The sequence below is a fragment of the Lissotriton vulgaris genome, chromosome 1_1 (assembly GCF_964263255.1).
Source record: "Lissotriton vulgaris chromosome 1_1, aLisVul1.2, whole genome shotgun sequence".
In the NCBI taxonomy this organism is placed as follows: domain Eukaryota; kingdom Metazoa; phylum Chordata; class Amphibia; order Caudata; family Salamandridae; genus Lissotriton; species Lissotriton vulgaris.
Window position 1 is genome coordinate 273,979,262 of NC_141685.1, and position 20,844 is coordinate 274,000,105.

Sequence of the window (20,844 nt, forward strand, 5' to 3'; positions counted from 1 at the left end):
CAGTAGGAGAGCACAACATTGGCAAGAGGTGATAATTAGAATACTGTTCTTGCTTCCCTACTTAGAGGCAGGAAGCAAGATGTCTTCACCTCCAAGTGTGGGAGGGAAGCCTTGGAATGGTACTTCTGAAATTGTTAGTACTAGTATATGGGCTCCTCGACTTGCTTGAGCCCTCGAAGATGTAGTAATCGTCCATCTAGTGCAGATATCTTGGGAAATTTACATTTAGCATTTAAGTCAAGTAATTGCTTTTAAAGCCTTTTCAGAGTAAAAGTTTACTCCTCCTGCTAAGCATGCAAATCTTTAGTCTGGTAGAACCCTCAAAGAGTATTAATCAAGATCACGCTGATGACGAGCTGTTCATTACAACTTTAGTTTAAACCCTTTGCACATGTTTCCAGAATTCCTTCTCTCTGGTCAGTGCCACAGGCGATGTTACCCAAGTCGCTGCCAAGTGTATTTATTTTAAAACCTTACATAATTTTGAACTTCTCATTTCAGCATGTTTGTTTAAGAAAAGCCAAATAATGGGAAGTCATGGGGTCTGAGTTGTGGTTGTGTATGCTTGGAACGAGAGAGCATAGCTGCCCAGTGATGTACAGCTTGTGTACAACTCGCCAACCCGTGCGGCGATTCAAATCACTCAGCGGGTAACACGTCTGAAACCTCAAACTCTGTCCATTATGGTGACCCTCAAACATTCATTTTGATGACCATTACAACTCATACCAATTTTCCTTGAGAGATTCCATGGTAACATGCCCCCTACAGCTTCCATCTACCACCATTTTCTTGCTACTAAAATCCTGCTTAGTTCTTGGTGCCTAACTGTGGCCTGCACTCGGGAGTCTTGGCTTTCATATTAGGACGCAGTCTTCCAGAAATGGGTAGGATGGCAGAGCCTGGTGGTGAGAGATTATGGTCCTAGCTTCCCTCTAATTGCTCTGGTCTTCTCTCCTTGCCACCCATGGCATGCAGTGATTTTCCCACTAGAGGAACACCAGCCAGGCCCTCCTTTTTTGTTACCTGAAATCATGTGTGTCTGCCTTAATGTTTAGGATTTAAATGAGAACAGTACTTCCTAGTTTGGGTGCTTCAGGCATTTCATGGGTACATATGAACTCTTCTAAAGTATGAGTTGCATTTTTCTTTTTAGGCTCTTGGTATGGAAGTGATCATGGTACCGGGCAAAGGGCCGACCTTCCCTGAACCCCTGAAGGGTGTGGAGGACCTTCTCAAGCTGCAGCAGAAAGTGGATGTGAAGGCAGAGCTCGGCTACGTCTTTCAGGCCATTACACTGACGCGGCACAAGCTCGAGGGGAAAGTTCCACTCATCGGGTTCACTGGCGCCCCAGTAAGTATCACAGGCACTTTGCCACTTTCTAATTTGCATGTGTAGATCACCTCACAGGCTCAAGTGGTCACTGGAAGCACATTCACACAAACCCATAAAAACAGAAGACAGACTAATTATTAGTGACAACGTGCTAGCCCTCTTTCTGTTTTCGAAAATAATACTGATAAATGATGTTTGCTTGTGTATTCATAAAGCATGTCCTCTGCTTTGAATTCGCTCTTTAAGAGTGATGTTATACAGTCGTCACGTGAAAGTGTGTTTAAAAATAAAGTACTGCAGTGATCTCTGTGTCAAATGCCTCGGTGTGGTGGGTTGCTCCCCTTTCGATGCTCTTCTGGGGATCTTGTCCAAGAAATGGAAACAAATGGACCGTTGTGAGTCCCTTCTGGCAAATGGGTCAAAACGATTGGGGATGAGTCACGGAAGCTCTCTACTGAATGTTTTTTGTTAGTGTTTTCCTGGGGGGTGGAGGGGGAACAGTTTAGCATTCTTAAGGGAGAGCACCCGCATTAAATTAAAACCTAACCCACCAATGCAGCATATGTTGTCCTCGACTGTCACTGGTTTGAGAGGATGTACCGCAGCCAGTACCACATCAGTGATCTCAAATGTGTAAGGACCAACCGAGGGGCAGCACGGTAGAGAGCAGCAGTAGTTTGTGTAAATTACTTCTGGAGTATTCACTTCATCTAAAAAAAATGCTTCGCCGGGTGGAAAGCAGTATTCGCATTCTTTTGCAGTTGTGTTTACAGACATGCTGCACATGCAAGGAGAAATGCAGCAAAAAGGTATGGAGCCACATGTGTGCTCGGGGCATTCTCACCTACACTTAAGGATCACCAGAATCACCCTAATGGGAGTCTCTGCAGCCCCCCTAAGCGCCATCCAGGGCAGGAGGTGCATACACAGATGGGGACAACAGAGTCCTGACTGTGTTTGTTCAGACCCCTTTCCATTCTCCCCTTGAAAGGGGCAAAGACCCACCCATTGGTCAGCACCCAACATTCAGGTGACAACCACTTTTGGGTACATGGTTGGTGTGTTCGAGAGCGTGCTTTGCATGCTGCAGTAGGACCCGTAAGGCCTCTGCTGCACTGAGTGCACAGGCTCAAATTGTGTACATTTTGTGCCCGTTGTACTGTGTTGATTTCAGTCTTTTTGTGATACTGGACATACTTGCACAGTTACTGCACAGAGGCTAAGCTCCTAATGCAGTTCTACTCAAGGTGCCAACACACTTCCCATTGTGGAATTGTGGAATGAGTCTGGCCCTCATGACAGGCTCACAGGAGTGCCTTTTTCAGCCCCTTCAATCATCGATAGCCTGGGATGGATTGGTGGGGTGGGAATGTGGTCTTGTTGAGAGGCCAGGCTGGTCTCTTGGATAATATTGGTGCCCCAGAAAGGAGCAGTACTACCCTCTCCGCTTTAGTAGGAGCACTCGCTTTATGGAAAATAGAGGTGGCCATGTGGCTTCAGACAAGACGCAAATGTTGGAGTTTGCACGGTACTGGGACTGCAGTAAAATCGCATGCGATTTTTCTTTTCTATTACCACATGGTAAAATCTCCACAATACAGTGCATTTTTGAGTAACATTCCATGGAATGGGGAATTACTGTGCGGGATCGATTTGTGCAGTCCTCAAATCACATAGAATCCCTAATACTACACCTATTGAACACCGACTCTGAGCAGGTGGTAAATGTATGCGTAAGCCTGTTAGTAGGCTGGCAGGGTGAGGGAGGGCTGTTGGGGGATAGAAGAGGAAGATTTTTTTGCAGCAAACTTCCACCTTCTTGGGGGAGGTTCTTGGCTGCTACCGCCCCCAAAGCCTCTTGAGTTTATTTTATGGAGGAATTTCCGGCCAGAAAAATGTTTATTTTCCTAACCCTATTTTGCAGGGTGTGAGAGCGCAAACATCTCATAATAACTCAGAATCATATTAATACATAAGAATATGTGTACATTTTGTTCTGCAGGACTTGTAAGTCTGGCCATAGTGTCTTGTTGTGCCATATTTTAAATAGTGAAGCAGATGGACCCTGACAATGCCCGGTTTGTGCTAACTCACACTCTACTCTCCAACCTCAATTTGTATAATTTGGCTCATGGTAACTTTAAGCAGGAACAACTTTTACCTGCACAAAACCCATGGAAGACTAGAAAAAGGACATCATGGGTGGATGCACACTTCGCCAATTTGGAGATTTTCAAGCATTGGAAACAAGTCGTCTAAAAATTTGCTTTGTTTACCAGATCATTGCACAATGCAGGTCGCCAGGTGATAGTGCCTTTGGCCAGCGGAATACTATGCAATTACCTATGGAAAAGCTAAGTTTGCTTTTAAATGATAAAACAGAGTGACCTGTTTTGGATGTTATCTTCCCTTCCTCTGACCTAGCTGTGTCTTCTCACCCCGGGCATTCCATGCAGTGGTCGGTCAGTGACCACCTTTATGTGCACCCCACTTCCCAGTTGTAATCCGCTTGCTCACAAATGGGGGAATCTCTTGCATTTTGGCATAGTGAAGTATACAGTAATCTAAGAGTATTCCCAATAAACCAGTACCTTGTTAGGTAAAGTTAGGGTGGGATCACTGTCAGAGTTTGACTGACTCACCCCCCAAGGTACCGACAGTTCACTGTGCTTGCACTGCTCTTGGGACAAGGATGTGGTTTTGTTTCTCAGGGAGAGCAGGTTCTGGCCAAGATGGAGATCAGCATGTCAAAAGTGCGGGACAAATAGCCTCTCTCCCACTGCCTGTGTGTTCCTTTGTGAGAAATGTGAGCACAACCAAAGAGGGAATTGTGGCACCGATTCTAACCGGTCCTGTCCAAACCTATGAAACACCCACACTCTGAGCCAAAGGAAGATTGGCACAACTTAGAAATTACCATGGAGAAGAAGGTGGTATAGTTCCAAATGGCGCTGCATCCATGAAATTCCCCAGGCGAGATTTGGATCATTGAAATGCATTGTTCACCCCATGTAGTCCTCATATTTCACTACCTGACTTATGTATCCTCTGATCCCTAGCACTGGGAAGCCTGGCAGCATCATGGTGCCGTGCCACAGGATCTTACTAGGTGAATCTAGGAGCTATGCAGTGGAGCACCACCTTTCTATGTTAGAAATTGATACTGATGACGTAACCTCTTTGATAAACCAAGCCCCCAACTCCGGCACAAACGCCGTCCCACTGTGATGTTCACATCAAGGTAATAACTACGTTTCTGCCTACGATGGGCACACAGTGTGCTTTACAAATACACATAACACTGCAGCATAATATGTAAAAGAATGAATGCCGATGTCCAAAGCACTGCTTCCAAGCCCACGGATGGTGCAATTCAATATAGGCACACCAAATACTAAGGCTGGGCGTAGGAAAGTGCCCCTTATTGGCATGGTTACTCCCACTTTTTGCCTGGTATCTGATGAAACTTTGACTGAACGTGTACTGGGTTCCTGCTAACCAGGTCCCCAGTACCAGCCTTCTTTCCCTAAATTGCACCATTGTTCCCAAATTGGCACTATTTTAGGCTCCATTTAGGTCCCTTGTTAGTGGTACTACTGGTACCTACAGCATTGGAACTAATAAGGGTTCCTAAGGGCTGTAGCACGAATTGTGCCACCCCAAGGGACCACTCATCAAGCTCATGCAAACTGCCATTGCAACCTGCTTGTCTTGGTGTAGAGAAAAACAGCTGACATGGCACACATCCATGTGTGCCATGCCTACCCAGCAATGCATGTGGTATAGGTGAGTCCCCCCTACAGCAGGCCTAACGGCCCTAAGGGAGGGTGCACTATACCCATGTGTGGGTATATTAGCACAAGTGGATGTGTCCCTATGATATCTAAGTTCACCCTGGGATACCACAAGTTCATAGGGAAGCCATACCTAGTACATGAATTGGACACCTGTGATTATGAGTTCCCCAGCTACAAGGTTGCTTCACTGTACCCCCAGATGTTTGGTACCAAACATCTCGTCTTAATAATCCCACACTGTTCCCAGTGTTGGATTTATTAGGAAATTCACCCAGAGGGCACTTTCAAGGTGAGCCCTGAAAACTTAATGAGTACTAGTGTGTTCACTGACTGGTCCTGGCCAGCCAGTCACCCTGGACAAGTTTCTGACACCATGAGGTGAGAGCCTTCGCTCTAGCAGGTCCGGAACAAAGTCTGCTCTGGGTGGAGGTCACTACACCTCCTCCCTGCACGACGACCCTTTCCAGGACAGGAAGCTTCAAAGGCCCTGCCACTTTTGTTATGCGACCTAGGCCTCTCCAGATAGTGGAGATACTACCCCCTGTCCTGACCTCACTTTTTGGCAGCAAGACAGGCAAAAAATGTGTAAGATTAGGAGATCTGCCCACTTTCAGCCGGCACCAACCCTAAAGTTGGTGAGCCAATGTGGACCCCACTTTTCAAATTTTCCCCATCTTGATTTGGGCGGGGATTAGTATTCTAGAGTCAGGGTTATGACCCCTTCACACAGGAAGTGATCACATAGAGGGTGTAGACCCCTAAGGTAGGTAGCCCATTGACTACTACCTGTTGCTCCCTTATAATGTTCCTAACTTGAGTATTTAGGTGGCACCCAAGATTTGATGGATCTCGATAAGAAAGACTAAGAAGTGTCACTGCCAAGCAAGAACAGCAGTGGAACTTTAGGTGCGAAACACTGCCTGCTCGCAAACTCTCTCGACAATCGCAACAGAGTGACTCTTCCTTCCAGCACGGAAGAACTACCAAAGCCTTGGGTAGCCTGCCAGCACTTTGAAGATCAGCTACAGTCTCCCTGGGAGTAGAGGAGCTACTCCCCTGCAGACCGCAGGCACCAACGAGCAGAGTCCAGTCCACCACCTTGAAGCTCCCCGGCCAGACCGATGCTGTAGACAGTCTAAGAGAAGGTAATCTTGCTATGGATGGACAGACCTGCCTCCTCTCTGAGTGTGAAGACACTGGGACCAATCGGAGACAATACCCAGAGTACCGGTCGCCCTACACCAAACACCAAAAGTGAGAGTCCAGTGTGGCTTCTCACTCGACCAAGCAGCTGTTGAGGGACATCAGCATCACTGAGAACCACTTTGTGAGTGGCCCAGCTGTCTTGATTTTGCCCCTACCAGCTGTTGGTCCCTAACCGCAAAGAACCTCCTTGAGCATCAGCCCAGCTGCCCGAACCACTCTGCACCGAGCTGCCTGGCCCAGTTATGAAGGAACCTGCTGTGCCCCCTTGCTCAGAGACCCCTTGCAACCCAAGCCCTTGACTGGGAGCTCTCCGACTTGTTCTCAAGCCCCCTGTGCAGCCTGTTTCCAGGTGGCTCACCTTCACAGTAGCATAAACTCCCCAGCACCCTGCTCCCGGTGAAACCCAGGCAGTTCATGAAGAACTGCTGGTACTACTTTGGACCTTGGCCTTCCACAATTCTAACCAGGTAACTCCCTGAAACTGACTGTACTTGCCTTCATTGCATTTTTTTACTTTTCCTCCCATAGGATTGCATTATGCGTGAAGGCATACAACTTACGCTACTTGTAAAAATTGATAACGCAGAAAGTACTTACCTTTGAACAAAGTTCTTGGTTTTGAAATGTATATAGAAATAAGTGTTGTTTTTCTAATCTGGTCTCGGATTTATTCTGTGACTGTGTGTCTCATTTATTGCCACTGTGAGTACAACAAATGCTTAGTACTGCACTGTGATAAGTCGAACTGCTCGCCCACACTACCACAAAAGAGCATTAGACCATTGGGGATTGTCTTAAATCAATCATGAGTTTGCGCAGATGAGTGTCCATGTAGTAGCACAGAAAGCACTACTATATTTGTGCTCACGATGATAATACTGGCACCTCTGTTTTGAACTTGTGGGGGTTACTGTTTGTGCCGTGATCAGTTTATACAATAGCCGTATAAAAAGTGCTTACTATGAGAAACTGGTGAACCATGGCCGTGTTGATGTCTGACTGGGTGAGCATACGACTTTGCTTCTGTAGGTGGTGATTCGCTTATATCAAAGATTTTTCAAGGTTGTTGGTGTCCAGGGCTCAGGGCCGGTCCTAGAACTTCTGGGGCCCCGGGCGAAAGGGAAGATGTGAGGCCCCCCTAATTTCTATGTAACATCCAGTCGCGGCCGGCATGATGCACAGGTGGGGGGTCTCATAGGGGTTCGGTGCGGGGGGTAATTAAAAAAAATAAATATACTTGCCTTCCCAGGTCTCGTAGTCGTCTCAGCTCCTGTTCTGCTCTCCTGCTTTCCTGCCTCTGGCAGGAACAGGAAGCAGGCTGCCTCCTTTCCCTAAGCCAATCACAAGGCTGCAATGGCAGCATTGTGATTGGTCGATACGCCGACCAGCCAGGCGCCTATGGGGAGGCCTTTTTCTCCATGTAGGGTGCAGTGCCCATGACTGGTTTGGTCGGCCCAGAGGGCCGACCAAGCAGTCAGCGCCCTTAGCAGTGGGCAAGGGACTCCTCCCCTGCCCTAAAGCAGACCCGCCCACCCCCAACCAAACACTTCTGCTTTCTTGCAGTGCGACAAGCAGAAACATAAAATGGGAGTTTTAGAATTTTGTGTTTCTGCTTCTCGCACTGTGAGAAAGCAGTAGGGCGACACTCCTCCGCCCGAGTGGAGGAGCCGCCCTTGGTAACATCACAAGAAGTGACATCACTGAAATTGGCATCTCAGCACAATTGATCTTATTTGGCATCCCGAAGAGACCTAACTTGGATACCAGTAACATGGACAAAAAGATCAATATACATATAAAATAAGTCCATATATTTTAAAACGGTATTAAATGGATTACATTTGTCACATTGGATAGAAAAGCTAGGTGCAGTTCTCACAAAAATGTATATTATTTACTCCTCGTTAACTGATTGTTTCCAGATGAGTGCAAGATTCAATTTCCAGTTCTGCCTCATAAAGGGGGGAGATCCTGTTGAGGTAATGAGGGGCGGGATCATTCAAAATATAAAATGACACAAGAGAAAATCTCTCACACCATGGAAATAATTGCAAATTTGAAAAGGCTCCCTTATCTTTCTGTGCCATTATTGTGCTACCTTAGGATGACATTAATACTTCTTAATTTGTTTTAACATAAATCCTCTCACCAGTATCCCGCATACACATGCTAAGAGATGTAGGACAATCTTTTTTGTGTGTGGGATCTTTACTCGCCAGAATTGTGTTAAGTGCAAAAACACAACGCCTAGTACAAAATTACAAGACACCATTGCAAACAAATAATGATTGTACATAAATAAAAAAAGACTTGAAACAACCAAGACCACTGCTAAATCATACATTGACTTGAAGGTAAACTTCAGATTCAAGGGGTTGTCAAATCAACGTTTTTGATTTGGTGGTAGAACTGTAGGAAGTAGAAGTGGCCGCCTTTAGCGCTGGTGGAGCCCTGTGCGACAATGTTGGTGACCCTCAATGACTCTGCCATGGATTGCCTCACTACCACCCTTTAACAGTGCCACCCTTTAACAGTGCCACTCAAGTCTCCATAACCACACTCTCTCTCAGATACGTTTTAATTTAATTTACAGAGCCGCTGATACCAGTGTAGGGTTTCAGAGAACTTTATATCACACATTACATGGAGACAATCAATCCTACGTGTGTAAATCACAATAGGTAATGTTACATAAGACAAAGGACTAGGAGTCACATTACAATCATACTAGTAGGCAGTATGGTGCATTAGTGATTGATCAGGAAAAACACAAACTCTGAATTTAGAATGTAATACCATGGTTTAGGGTTCTATTTAATAACTAGAATTGATTTCTGTCTTTTTGCAACATTGGGATACTCAAAGTCTGGGGAAAAAAACATAACGCTGTAATTTATACCTTGTAGTTTGCATGCAGCTCTTATGACAGTTAATAGCTCATTGTTCAATGTTAGGATTTTGACTTATAAACTGCAAGTAACAATAGCATCTCTCTGACAAAAGCAGTAACCCATTGGCCTATTTAAATTATGTGGATTTAGTGATCTGCATGGTACATTTTCTTTGCAGCAGGCACATTAACCCTCTGCGCTACCTTTTAAAGAAGTCAAAACTTCCACTTGACAAAACTCCATCTCTCTCTAGGAAGAACATTAATCATCGGAGTATTCATGACAATTTTATTGTGGCCAAAATTGTTGGAGGCCAGGAAGGAGGCAACAAGTGCTTTAAGAAACATAATATACTCACAAACATGACTCCCCCACCCGAAGTCAGCACTCAGTGCGATCTCATAGGTCGAACCGCCCTAGAGCCTTCCTGCTCAAGGGTCCTATGACCTCAATGCCAGTCACTAGGGTGTGCTGCTTCGAAGGCCTGCCCAAAAGACTCAAGTTGAGCTTCAATAAGGGTTGTAATGGACAGGCCTTCAAGTTTAACCCACACTTGCCACCGCTATGGTCCACCTGCTGGTGCTCAGACACCATTCTTCTAAAGTCTTTCGGGGCCTACTAAATGTGCTCTCTTGGGAGAGTGGTCTGGTGGACTGGTCATGAAGGTTGAATCTGGTTCCCCAGTTCCAAATTTGGCCGCTCTGACCATAGTGCCACATCCTCTCCCTCACTGAACACCATACTGCCCCACTGGGAGAATCTTACATTTTGAACCTTTTATTTCTCTCCATCCCAATGCTGCAGGTTGGAAGAGAAAAATGTCAGAAAAAAGACGACCTTTCCAGCAACTGTTTTTATTTTTTGGATTCATTTCACTTGAGAACAAATAAAGTAGTACTGGCTACAAGGCCCAGGGAAAGGGGCCCCCACACCTGGACCTTGCAGCTTTCTATAGTGCTTAGAGGCCCAGGGAAAGGGGGCCCCCACATCTGGACCTTGCAGCTTTCTATAGTGCTTAGAGGCCCAGAGAAAGGGGACCCCCACATCTGTACCTTGCAGCTTAGAGGCACAGGGAAAGGGGCCCCCCTCCCCTGGGCCTTTGAAGCTGTGAGTCAATTCGTAAAACATTGCCCTAGCACTGGCAGTTCTACATACATTAAGTTAACAAAAGCCAGTTGATCTGGCTGCTCCCTCCTCCCCTCACCCACCTCCCTTACCTGAGTCCGGCTGGTCCTGAAAACAAAGGGGGCCTTCTGTAACCTGGCAACAAAATGCAGACAGGGAATGGCCGGTACTTAACAGAGGTTCTGCTCCGCCCCTGACACTGTGATGCTGGCTGGCTGCTCTGCCTTCCCCCCACCCCTGCACCCCAGGAATGCCAACTCACCGTGATCAGCAAGGTCGACTCCAGACCATGTGTATTGTATTGTGATTTCGCGGGGAGGGGGCCCAGCAGGAGCAGATGGGCAATCTGTGAAAGTGTGGCCTTTCACAGTGAAGCGGTGGTGGCCCCCTGTCTTGCAGCCGAGCGCGAGGCCCTGGGCAGCTGCACACACTGCCCATGCCTAGCGCCGGCCCTGCGGCAGGGCTTTAAGTGGTCTGGGGCCTGCCTGTGCTAAAAAATAGGTTCTGAGACTAGTCCCTATTGGGCTCTCCGTTTTTGCCCTCCCCTTGGGGTGAAAAAACAATCATAATTATACAGCAGCGCCACCCTTCACTGCCTTTGAAGTAACTTCAAAGCGACTGGTTTTAGTTCTTTCACAGTCTCGTCATTTCAGAACGGAAGCATTTTCAATGTTCTATACATCAAAGCCGTAGTTGTTGCTTATTTGTCTTGTGCAACTAACAACCATTGACAAAACCAATAGACCTGTTGTAGGTGTAATTTTACGTGTCTTATATATCTGGATGCAGTGACGAGCAGCAAAAAATCGAGTCTGGTCGGCGCACTATGCGAAGCACAGATTTTTAGCTTGTGTTTTAGCCACACCCTTAATTACATCGGTCACGCCCCTTCGAAAGCTGATTTCCCCCCCCCCCCCCCCCCCCCCCCCCCACGCATACACACACACACACACAGTTTTTTCATCCAACCTAAAGCCCGTTGGTGAGTATGTCTCTTGTACGGTGTGGCTCAGTGGTTGGTTCGCTGCATGTTTTGATTATCTGGTGTGATGCCATTACTTTGATAGTTGGCAAAAATTGGTTGTACTTGCGTGGTGTTAAATGTGGGACACTGAGATTGGTGGTGTCTTGCTGCGCTCTCTGTAAAATTGGTGCACACTTAAGCAAAGCACAGTTTCCGCCAAACACATCCTGACTGTATTATACTCTAAGGCACGTTTAGAAACTTTGGTACAGCAAAGCGTGCAAGCAAAGAATGTCAGTTATTGGGAGTAGAGGGGTAACTAGTGTTTGGAAAACATCGAACAGCATTACGGAATTTGTCTTAAGAGACGGGCTGTATGTATTCTAAAAAATAATTATAAGTCGTAGTCCTCTAAAGATGGCATCGGGCAGCTAGGAACCAGCATGCAGTACCACAGACTACTCCTAGATGGCGCTGTGACTCTAGAAAACCCTACGGAGCAGAGTAAGGTAGCTAGGGTGCTTATGGGCATATTGAAATTTACACGTAGCCATAGTGAATTATCTATTTTTTTGCCATTTTATGTAGCGCGAACTCGACCTGAAGGTTTTGGAGCGCTTTACATAAACACCAGTTACATTACACAAGGACGCATTCATTTTTTGTAGGCACGGGGAGGGTAGTAGCCAGATCAACGACTATTCTGATTTGCGGGTCACAAATTGTGATTTCTTTGCGATTTAGCAATGTGCAAGTCACAAAATGGAATGTATTAATGTGTCTCGGACACATTTAACAATTTCCAATGGGGTCGCAAATGAGCTGCCTCATCAATATTCATGAGCAGGTCACAATTTGCGACCCATTGTGAATGGGCTACAATCACAGGCATGGGGGCAGGCTGGGGACAGCAGACCACCATGCCTGTGTTTGTTTTTTAAATAAAGCAAAGGTTTATTTTTTTCCCCAAATGCTGGCCATTTTTCTTAAAAGAAAGCGGGATACGTTTAAAAGAGAAAAAAGGGGGGCGTGGCCAAGATGGCGGGGTGAGCGGACGCTTCCTCCCGTAGCTCCTCCGGCCCAGCTCAGCTCGAGCCCCGATTCCTGCGCTTCTCTCCCCCCGCGGCTGCACTGCGGGCGAGAGAACTGTGCCGGAGTTCTTGGGGCACATTTTGATACCACTTTGCCTTCTGTTGCCCCGGGGGAAGTCCCCGAAAAGTTTGTTCAACGCTCGATTCGAGGAGTGGAGCCTGGATCGCCCCGAGGAGAAGGGCCTGGAGGCGGAGCGTAGTGCGGCGCTGTCCGCGCGCCTCGGCTGGGCCGAGTGCTGAAAGCTGGGGATCACGAGGGAACGGACTCGACGGACTCCGTGGAGTGCGGAGGCTTCCTGGCCGGCGGCCTGGTGGCCAGAGTCATCGCTGGACGACAGACCCCAGACCTGCGTCGGCGATCTACCCCCCTGCCATGGGTGTCGGTGTGTGACGCCTTGCGGACCCCGAGCCTGGAAGCGAGGGACGTTGGAGTTTGTGCGGTGCCGAGCCGGGCGTACTAGCTGGTGAAACTGAGGGACACTGGTTTCGCACTTTCCCGACCCATTGCTGTTTGAGGGTCGCCCATAGACTTGCTGGCCTGGGCTGCCCCCCTAGGTTCCGCCCTCCCGCCATCTTGTCGTTGAGGAGCTGGTACTGGTGACCCTCGCCCGCGCCCTTGTCATACAGGCGCTTGGTTCATCTTGGTGCCTATGCATCTGCCGCCCTCCCTGGAAGCATGCGGCTGAGGGCCTCCGACCTGAACCTTGATTATCGCCCTGACTGGCTCGATAGTCGTCTCGCCCTGGCCCGTGCCGCCATTTTGTCGCCTGTGACGTACTACCCTTGTCCTCGGCGAGGTCTTCACATCTGGTGCCCACGAGCGGCTGAGTACATTTGCAGCGGCCAGCTCTAGGCTTCACCCACCGCGGAGGCCAGGATGGCTGGGAGACGAGGCGCGGCACGGGGAGATCGCACTCTGCCGGACATGCTCGGCAGGGCCCAGCAACTGCGAGACAGGGCGCAGCCGTCCCCGGGGTCCTCCCGGGCCTCAACAGACACCGCCGGAGGCGAACCACCGGTCACGAGGTCCTTCATGGAGGACTTATTCAGCTCCCTCAAGGAGGAATTCCAGACTCTCAAGACCGAGGTGGCCGGAGAGGTCCGTGAAGTGCGTAGGGAAGTCGAGGGCCTGGGCGAGCGGGTCGACACTGTGGAAACGGCGGCCCAACGTCGCGATGAAGAGATAGTTCATCTCCAGCAAGACGTTCTCCGCCTACGGGAGCAGTGTGTCGAGCTTCAGGCCCACTCTGAGGACCTCGAGAACAGGTCCAGGCGGAATAACATCCGGGTGCGAGGCGTGCCGTCCGCGGATGAGGGTGCGGACCTAGTGGCCTATCTGCAGGACCTGTTCCGCGACATCTTGGGAGAAGGAGCGGACTTCCCGATCCGCATCGACAGAGCACACAGAGTGGGCCGCCAGCGCCAGTCATCGGCACCCCCACCTGATATCCTGGCATTCCTGCCGGATTTCCCCCTGAAGGAGCGCATCATGACAGAGGCCCGCAGGAAGCAGCCGCTGTCCTTCCGAGAACGACCTGTGGCGCTCTATCAAGACCTGTCCGCCATCACACTGCAGAAGCGCAGGTCTTTCCGCATCGCTACGGACTTTCTGCGAGAGCATGAGACGGCCTACTCCTGGGGTCACCCCTTCCGTCTTATCTTCCGATGGAATGGGGTGCTACATCAGCTGCGCTCCTTACAAGATGTCTGTGGGGTGCTGGGACTCACAGCTACAGAGGAAGAAGGGGCGACACCCGCATGGAGGCGCCCCGAGCGGCGGGGCCGACGGAGATCGAGGAGGCGCCAATCGTCGGCGACGGCGAGTCGCCCTGACTCCCCTACCATCAGGGCGGATATGGCGGAGGCCCTGAGGACTGCGGCCAGGAACTTGCCTGAATCTAATGGCGTGGCCCAAACGGCCTAACTTTACTCCGGGGGGAGAGACTCTTAGCTTCTACGATGCTGGGTTGGGGCTTGGGGTTGGGGGGGAGAGGTTGGAGGTGTGTGGCTGGACGTCCACTTGACTGGTTTCTACAGACTCGCCCACTTGGGCTAGACTGAGACAATGGGGTGTTTTTTCTTGTTTTTGGTTTTGGCTGGTTGCCATGGGTTGGTGTTTTGGGGGTTCAAGAGCTGGTTTGGTGTTGGGGGGTCCCGTCCGATATTGTCCGAACACATGCGAAGCCGACTCTGGCCTTCCCTGCGCCCCTGCCCCGCGCGCCCCCTCCACTGATCCCTCGCTTGCTGCATAGCGCTTTGCTTCCCTGGGAGCGATGCCGTCCCTGAAAGTAGTGACCCTTAACGTTAAGGGTCTGAATAATCCTGTGAAGCGTAGGGCGATCCTCTCCCTGCTAGAAGGGTCGCAGGCGGATATCTGCCTCCTGCAGGAAACCCATTTACTCTCTAAAGATTGCCATAGGTTGCGCTCTGCCAAGTTCCCCACGCAACTCTTTTCCTCGGCTGCGACTAAGACTGCGGGGGTAGCCATTCTTCTAGCCAGCTCCTTCAGGGGTGAGGTGTTGTATAAACATGCCGAGCAGAAGGGGAGGCTTCTGGTGTATCGCATGCGTCTGGGGGGTGTTGCCTTCACGGTTGGTTCCGTGTACAGCCCAAATGACCACCAGGATCGCTTCCTGGAATCTGTGTTGGTAGACGTTACTGCCTCGCCCGATCGCCACGTCATTCTGGGGGGAGACCTGAACATGGTCTTCGACTCCACTTTGGATAGGTCTGCCCAGCGCTTTCCGCAGACGGGGGAGCTTTCTAGAGCGGTTCAGGACCAGATTGCAGAGATGGATCTGCATGACCTCTGGCGCACCATGCACCCCGCCGATAGGGACTACTCATATTTCTCCCACGCACACCGCACTTATTCGCGGTTGGACTACCTCTTGGTGAGCGGACCGCTTCGCTCGGCCGCCACGGCGGCAGACATCGGGGTTTTGTCCCTGTCCGACCATGCGCCGGTTTCCGGAATATTTGCTTGGCCGGCGGCCCCCCCCTCTAGAGGGATGTGGCGGCTTCGGGACACGCTTCTCCATAAGAAATCGGTGGTGAAGCGAGTGGAGGAGGTCATTCAGGAGTACCTGACCCACAATAACAACTCCGACACGTCCCTAGCAACGCAGTTGGCGGCTTTGAAAGCGGTCGTCAGAGGGGAGTTTATCTCCATTTCCTCGGCGGAGAACAAGGAGCGGCAACGTAAGAGGGAGGAACTAACGGCGCAGGTCAGGGAACTTGAACAGGTTCACCGCCGGACGGGAGCTCCTCGAGTTTGGAGGCAGCTGAAGGCGGCGCGGAAACTCCTCTCTGCGTTGGACCTGGACCGGGCGGAGTATGCGGCGTTGCGCTTGAAACATGCCTTTTACACCGGCGGGGACAGATGCGGTAAGCTCCTGGCCCACCGGCTCAGGGCTGCGCAGCAGCGCAACGTGGTAAAGGAGCTAGTGGGAGCGGACGGGGTCCCGATTTCCGGTGACGCGGAGGTGGCGGATTCCTTCCGTGCCTTCTACGAGGCGCTGTACGCTGCAGAGCCCTCCCCACCGGGAGAGGCTGAGGCCTTATTTGGAATCAGTATCCCTCCCAGTCCTGGATCCCGCCCAGGCGGACCACCTAGAGAGGAGCATTCATGTGGAGGAGGTCATCTCCGCTATTGCACGGTTAAAGCACGGCAAGGCCCCGGGCCCGGATGGCTATACGGCCTTGTTTTACAAGACCTTCTGTTCCACTGTCGCGCCTCTCCTGGCTCGCTTATTCAATTCCTTCTCTGAACCGGGAGCCATCCCACCGGACCTCCTCTCGGCGACTGTGTCGGTTATTCCGAAACCGGGGAAGGACCGGACTCTGTGCGGCTCGTATCGGCCCATCTCACTTCTAAACGTGGACCTCAAGCTTTACACGGGGATCTTGGCGGCCAGATTGGGTCTGCACCTACCAGGTCTGGTGGAGGCGGACCAGGCCGGTTTTGTGCCCGGTAGGCAAACGGTCGACAACACCAAGTGGGTGACGCACGTGCTTGAAAAGGCCTCACGCGTCCCGGGGGAGCGGATGCTGCTATCGGTCGACGCGGAGAAGGCCTTTGATAGGGTTCATTGGCCGTACCTCGAGCTGGTTCTCGGGAAACTGGGGATCGGCGAGAAGTTCCGCACTATGGTCTTTAATTGTTATAGGAGGCCGTCAGCATCGGTGCGTGTCAACGGACACAGCTCCTGCAGCTTTGCCATTGAGCGCGGCACGAGACAGGGCTGCCCCCTCTCGCCGCTCCTGTTTGCCCTCTATATGGAGCCGTTTGCCCAGAGGATTCGCGATAACCCGGATGCCATTGGGGTGAAGATGGGGCAATACACCCATACTGTCAGCTTATATGCGGACGATGTCTTGCTGACCCTGGATGACCCCAAGCGGTCGCTCCCTGCCTGCGTCCAGGAACTGAACTCCTTTGCCCGCGTGGCGGGCTTCAAAATGAACATGTCTAAATCGGCTGCCCTGGATGTGTCACTCTCTGTCGACACTAGGCGGGACCTCCAGCGTCTTTTTCCTCTGCAATGGTTCTCCTCCACGGTGCCTTACCTGGGGATTTTGCTTGCACCCTCCCTACCTGCAATGGTCACAGCCAACTATTCCTCCCTGGGCAAAAAGATCAAGGAGGAACTCAGCCGATGGAACAAAGGCCTGCTCTCGTGGCTGGGCCGTATCGCAGCGGTGAAGATGACGATACTGCCTCAGATCCTGTATCTTTTTCGCGCTCTACCTTTACAGCCCCCTGTAGGTTGGATACGGCAGGCGCAGGCTGACATCTCCCGCTTTGTGTGGCAAGGCCGTAAGCCTCGGATGAAACGGGTCCTCTCCATGCTTGCCCCGGAGGCGGGGGAGTCTCGGTGTCCCGGACCTCCGGAAGTACTTTCAGGCGGCGCAACTTCGATATTTGGTGGAGTGGAGCCGGTGGGAGTCGGACAAGCACTGGCTCTTTCAGGACCAGGCAGTTGCGGGCCGTACCCTCCAGGAAGTCCCGTTCCTGCGGCGCACTCACCGCCCGCCTAATCTCTACGCCTCCTTTATCACCCGGGTTCCGCTGCGAGTGTGGGACGCGGTGTGTGAGCTTCGTGAGCTCACCACTTTTCCATCACCGTTTACTCCCATTGCTGGCAATCCAGACTTCACTCCGGGTCTGGAACCGGGAGCCTTTTCCCACTGGGTGAGCGCGGGTTGTAGGGCGCTTTTCCAGATCTACGGGCCGGAGGGTGTGCTCCCCTTCCAACAGCTCCGTCAGGAGTTTGGCCTAACGGAGGGGGACAGACTGCGTTATATGCAAGTCCGCCACTGGGCTCTTCAACCCCCAGTACGCGATGTCGCTGCCCGTTCGATTACGCCCTATGAGCGGTGGCTGGTAACCCGGACCTCGGATGCCAAGCTTATCACCGACTTGTATAAGTTTCTCCAACCCCCGCCATTTCATTACCATAACCCTGGGAGGGAGCGCTGGCACAGGGAATTGGGCAGGACCTTGAGCCACAAGGAATGGGACAGGATCGCGTATCGGGCGAGGCACTCTGCGTACCACACTGGGCTGACGGAGACCTTTACTAAGGTGTCCACCTATTGGTATTACACCCCGGAGAGGCTCTACGAGATGCGCAAAATCGGCGATAAAGGTTGCTGGCGTGGCTGCGGACAGGAAGGCACCCTCACGCACATTCTCTGGGAGTGCCCGATGCTGTCGGCCTATTGGAAGGAGGTCTTGGATGAGGTGGATAGGCATTTTGAGATCGAGCTCCCGCGCTTCCCTGCGTATGTCTTGCTAGGCCTCCCCAATGACCTGATGTACCCGCTGAAGTCCCGCAGGGGTAGACAGATTGCGATTGCGCTAGGCTCAGCGGTTCAAAACATCCTTGTACTCTGGCGTACCCCCACTGCCCCCTCTATCACTGGCTGGCTACACCGGCTCTGGCAGGTACTGGGTATGGAGAAGATGTCGCTAACAGTAGCTGGGAATGTAGACCAGTTTGAAGAGCTCTGGCACCCCTTTTTAGCACTGCTGTCCACGGAATTTTGCGAGCTCACGTGTCCACGGTACCTGCGACTCCTTAGGCTGACGCCGCCGGCGGCTCCAACGGAGTGAATGTGGCGGGATCGGGGGGTTTGGGCTGGGGGTGGGGGGCGGGGTTACATGCTTCTAAATGCTGACTTTCGGACGGGGATGTTGGGGTATTGTTTTCTTCCTTTTTCTCCTTTGCTTTTCTTTCTCCTATTTTTCCGGGGACGGGGGGTTGGAGGGATGGTGTGTTTTTTCACTGTGTTGCGGAACGCTACTCCAGCTCGGCCTTGCTCGGGGAATGGGGGTCTACTGGAGGGTCATTCGCACTGCCTTATTGCCTTATGACTTATGCCTTGTTACCCTCCGGGGCTTCCTGCCTCCCTACTTTCCTTCTGAATCGCTGCAACGTTTCGCGTCTTGTACTGTATGTTCGCTTGACCTCCTATTCCCTTCCCCATGTTTTTTGTACCTTAATAAAATACTTTAAACCTAAAAGAGAAAAAAGATGCCTTTTCCCATTTTTTTAAAGGGGAGGCAGTGGTTTTTGGGACCACTGCCTGCTCTTAAATATTATTTTCGCTTCCAAACACAAAGGGGGGGGGGCCCTTCCCGTTTGCGACTGACCAACAATTTGAAATTGATGGTAACTGCGATTGTTTTGCGACCGCAGTTGCAGTCTCATAACGATTGAACATCCCACTGTGACTAACTGTTAGCAAGGGACGCCCTTAGCATGCCCCTCCCTAATAGCGACTCTCAAACCCTATTTTGCCAGTCGTTAATAGGTTAAAAACTTTCAAAATAGGATTTGTACAACCTACAACCCTTTGTAGCGTTTGTAAACGGCACAATTTTCTGTTTGCGACAGCTAAAAACTGTTTTACATCTAGCCGAAGTAAATTGCCCAGAATCATATAATATTGAGCCGACACAGACTCGAACCTGGTCCCCCAGTTCCAATTCGCCACCTCTGGTGATGAAAGTGTATAGACCTAGCAAAAACCTATTTACATTACTGCAGGCCGTTACTTGGTGCCACTGTGCAACGTGGCCATAACAGTAACAAAATACAATACTGCTCCCAGAGAATTACATTTTTTTATACTAATGTTTAATCCAAGCCTCCAAATTAGGCTCTGCCTGTGTGCCTTTTATACTCTGAGGCACATTTTTAATTAGGAGGAGTTTTCCAAGGTGTTTGAGTTGTGATGTAGATTTTCCCAACTTTTGTGAATGAAAGCCTGGATTTGTTAAGTTTATAAAGCACAGGAAAGAAAGCATGATGTGAGCCTTCCGTCTTGTAATGAAATCTGCCTGTCGTATGTTCTAATACTCCTCTCTTTCCCCGCAGTGGACCCTGATGACATACATGATTGAAGGTGGTGGTTCAAACACCATGTCCAAAGCCAAGCGCTGGCTTTACCAGTACCCGGAGGCCAGCCACCGGCTGTTGAAGCTGCTGACAGATGTCATTGTGGAGTACCTGGTGGGGCAGGTGGCAGCCGGGGCCCAGGTCAGTAGCATCTGGTCTGTGGGTGAAGTGACAAGGGGATGGTGTTTAACGACAGGGAGGTGGGTGTGAGGGGGGAACAACAGCAAATAATTGTTTTTAAAAAGAGGGAACAAAAACTTGCCTATTGCTGACTCTTCTGCTCCATCTGTGTCCTCGCTGCAGCACACAGGCTCCCAGTGTCCCCTGCGGCCAACCTGATGCTGCTCACCTGCTTGACAGCAGCGCTGGATTGACCTGAGCTCTGCTCATTTACACTCCCAGAGAGACTGGGACCCTGTGCTTGCTGTCTTCAACCCAGCAACGCAGCTGGATAGGAAAAAGCTCAGCGCGCATGTCAGTTTTGCCGTCCTGAGACGGCCTGCCAAACCGACATACTAACCAACCTCTCCGTTTTGTGACTGCACTTCCCCCGCGATGGCCCTGCCCCCAAGACTCGCCAGCTCTTAGAACCTGAAAAATAAAACGATAATAAACCAGTTTTATTATCGTTTTATATCACAAGTTTTGAGGTTGATGGGGGACGACACTCCTCCACCATAGCCCAGGTAGGTGCAGGTCTGAATGTTTCTGCGCAGAGGAGAACAGAGCCACATGAGAATTCAGTCTTCATACTGCACCATAGCAAGGTTTAGCATCTTGGAAGTCTACACCTCAAAAAGCAAAGTCAGCTACCCCAACATTCTGCCTTCGGCTCCAGAAACCATCTGTAAGGGTGCTTCGCCAGCCTCGCCCTCCAACTGCAATTCTGTAAAAAGTCAACTTTGCAAAATGTGTGGTGAAAAAGTGCGGGAATGTGAAGCAGTGTTGTGTGAAGGAAAGAATTGGTTGAGGCCTATCAGGACTCCGCAGGAAAGGTTGTGCGTCATTATAATGTTTATGATTTTTAA

General features: G+C 50.6%; 1 protein-coding gene across 1 annotated transcript in view; it reads left to right on the forward strand.

The window, feature by feature from the left end:
• The window catches only part of UROD (uroporphyrinogen decarboxylase), a 121,899-nt gene that overhangs the window by 55,735 nt on the left and 45,320 nt on the right, over positions 1–20,844 (forward strand). The window contains exons 5-6 of the mRNA XM_086952300.1: positions 1,157–1,354; positions 19,796–19,957. Of these exons, the coding sequence (XP_086808426.1) occupies positions 1,157–1,354; positions 19,796–19,957 (360 nt within the window). The remainder of the gene's footprint in view (positions 1–1,156; positions 1,355–19,795; positions 19,958–20,844) is intronic.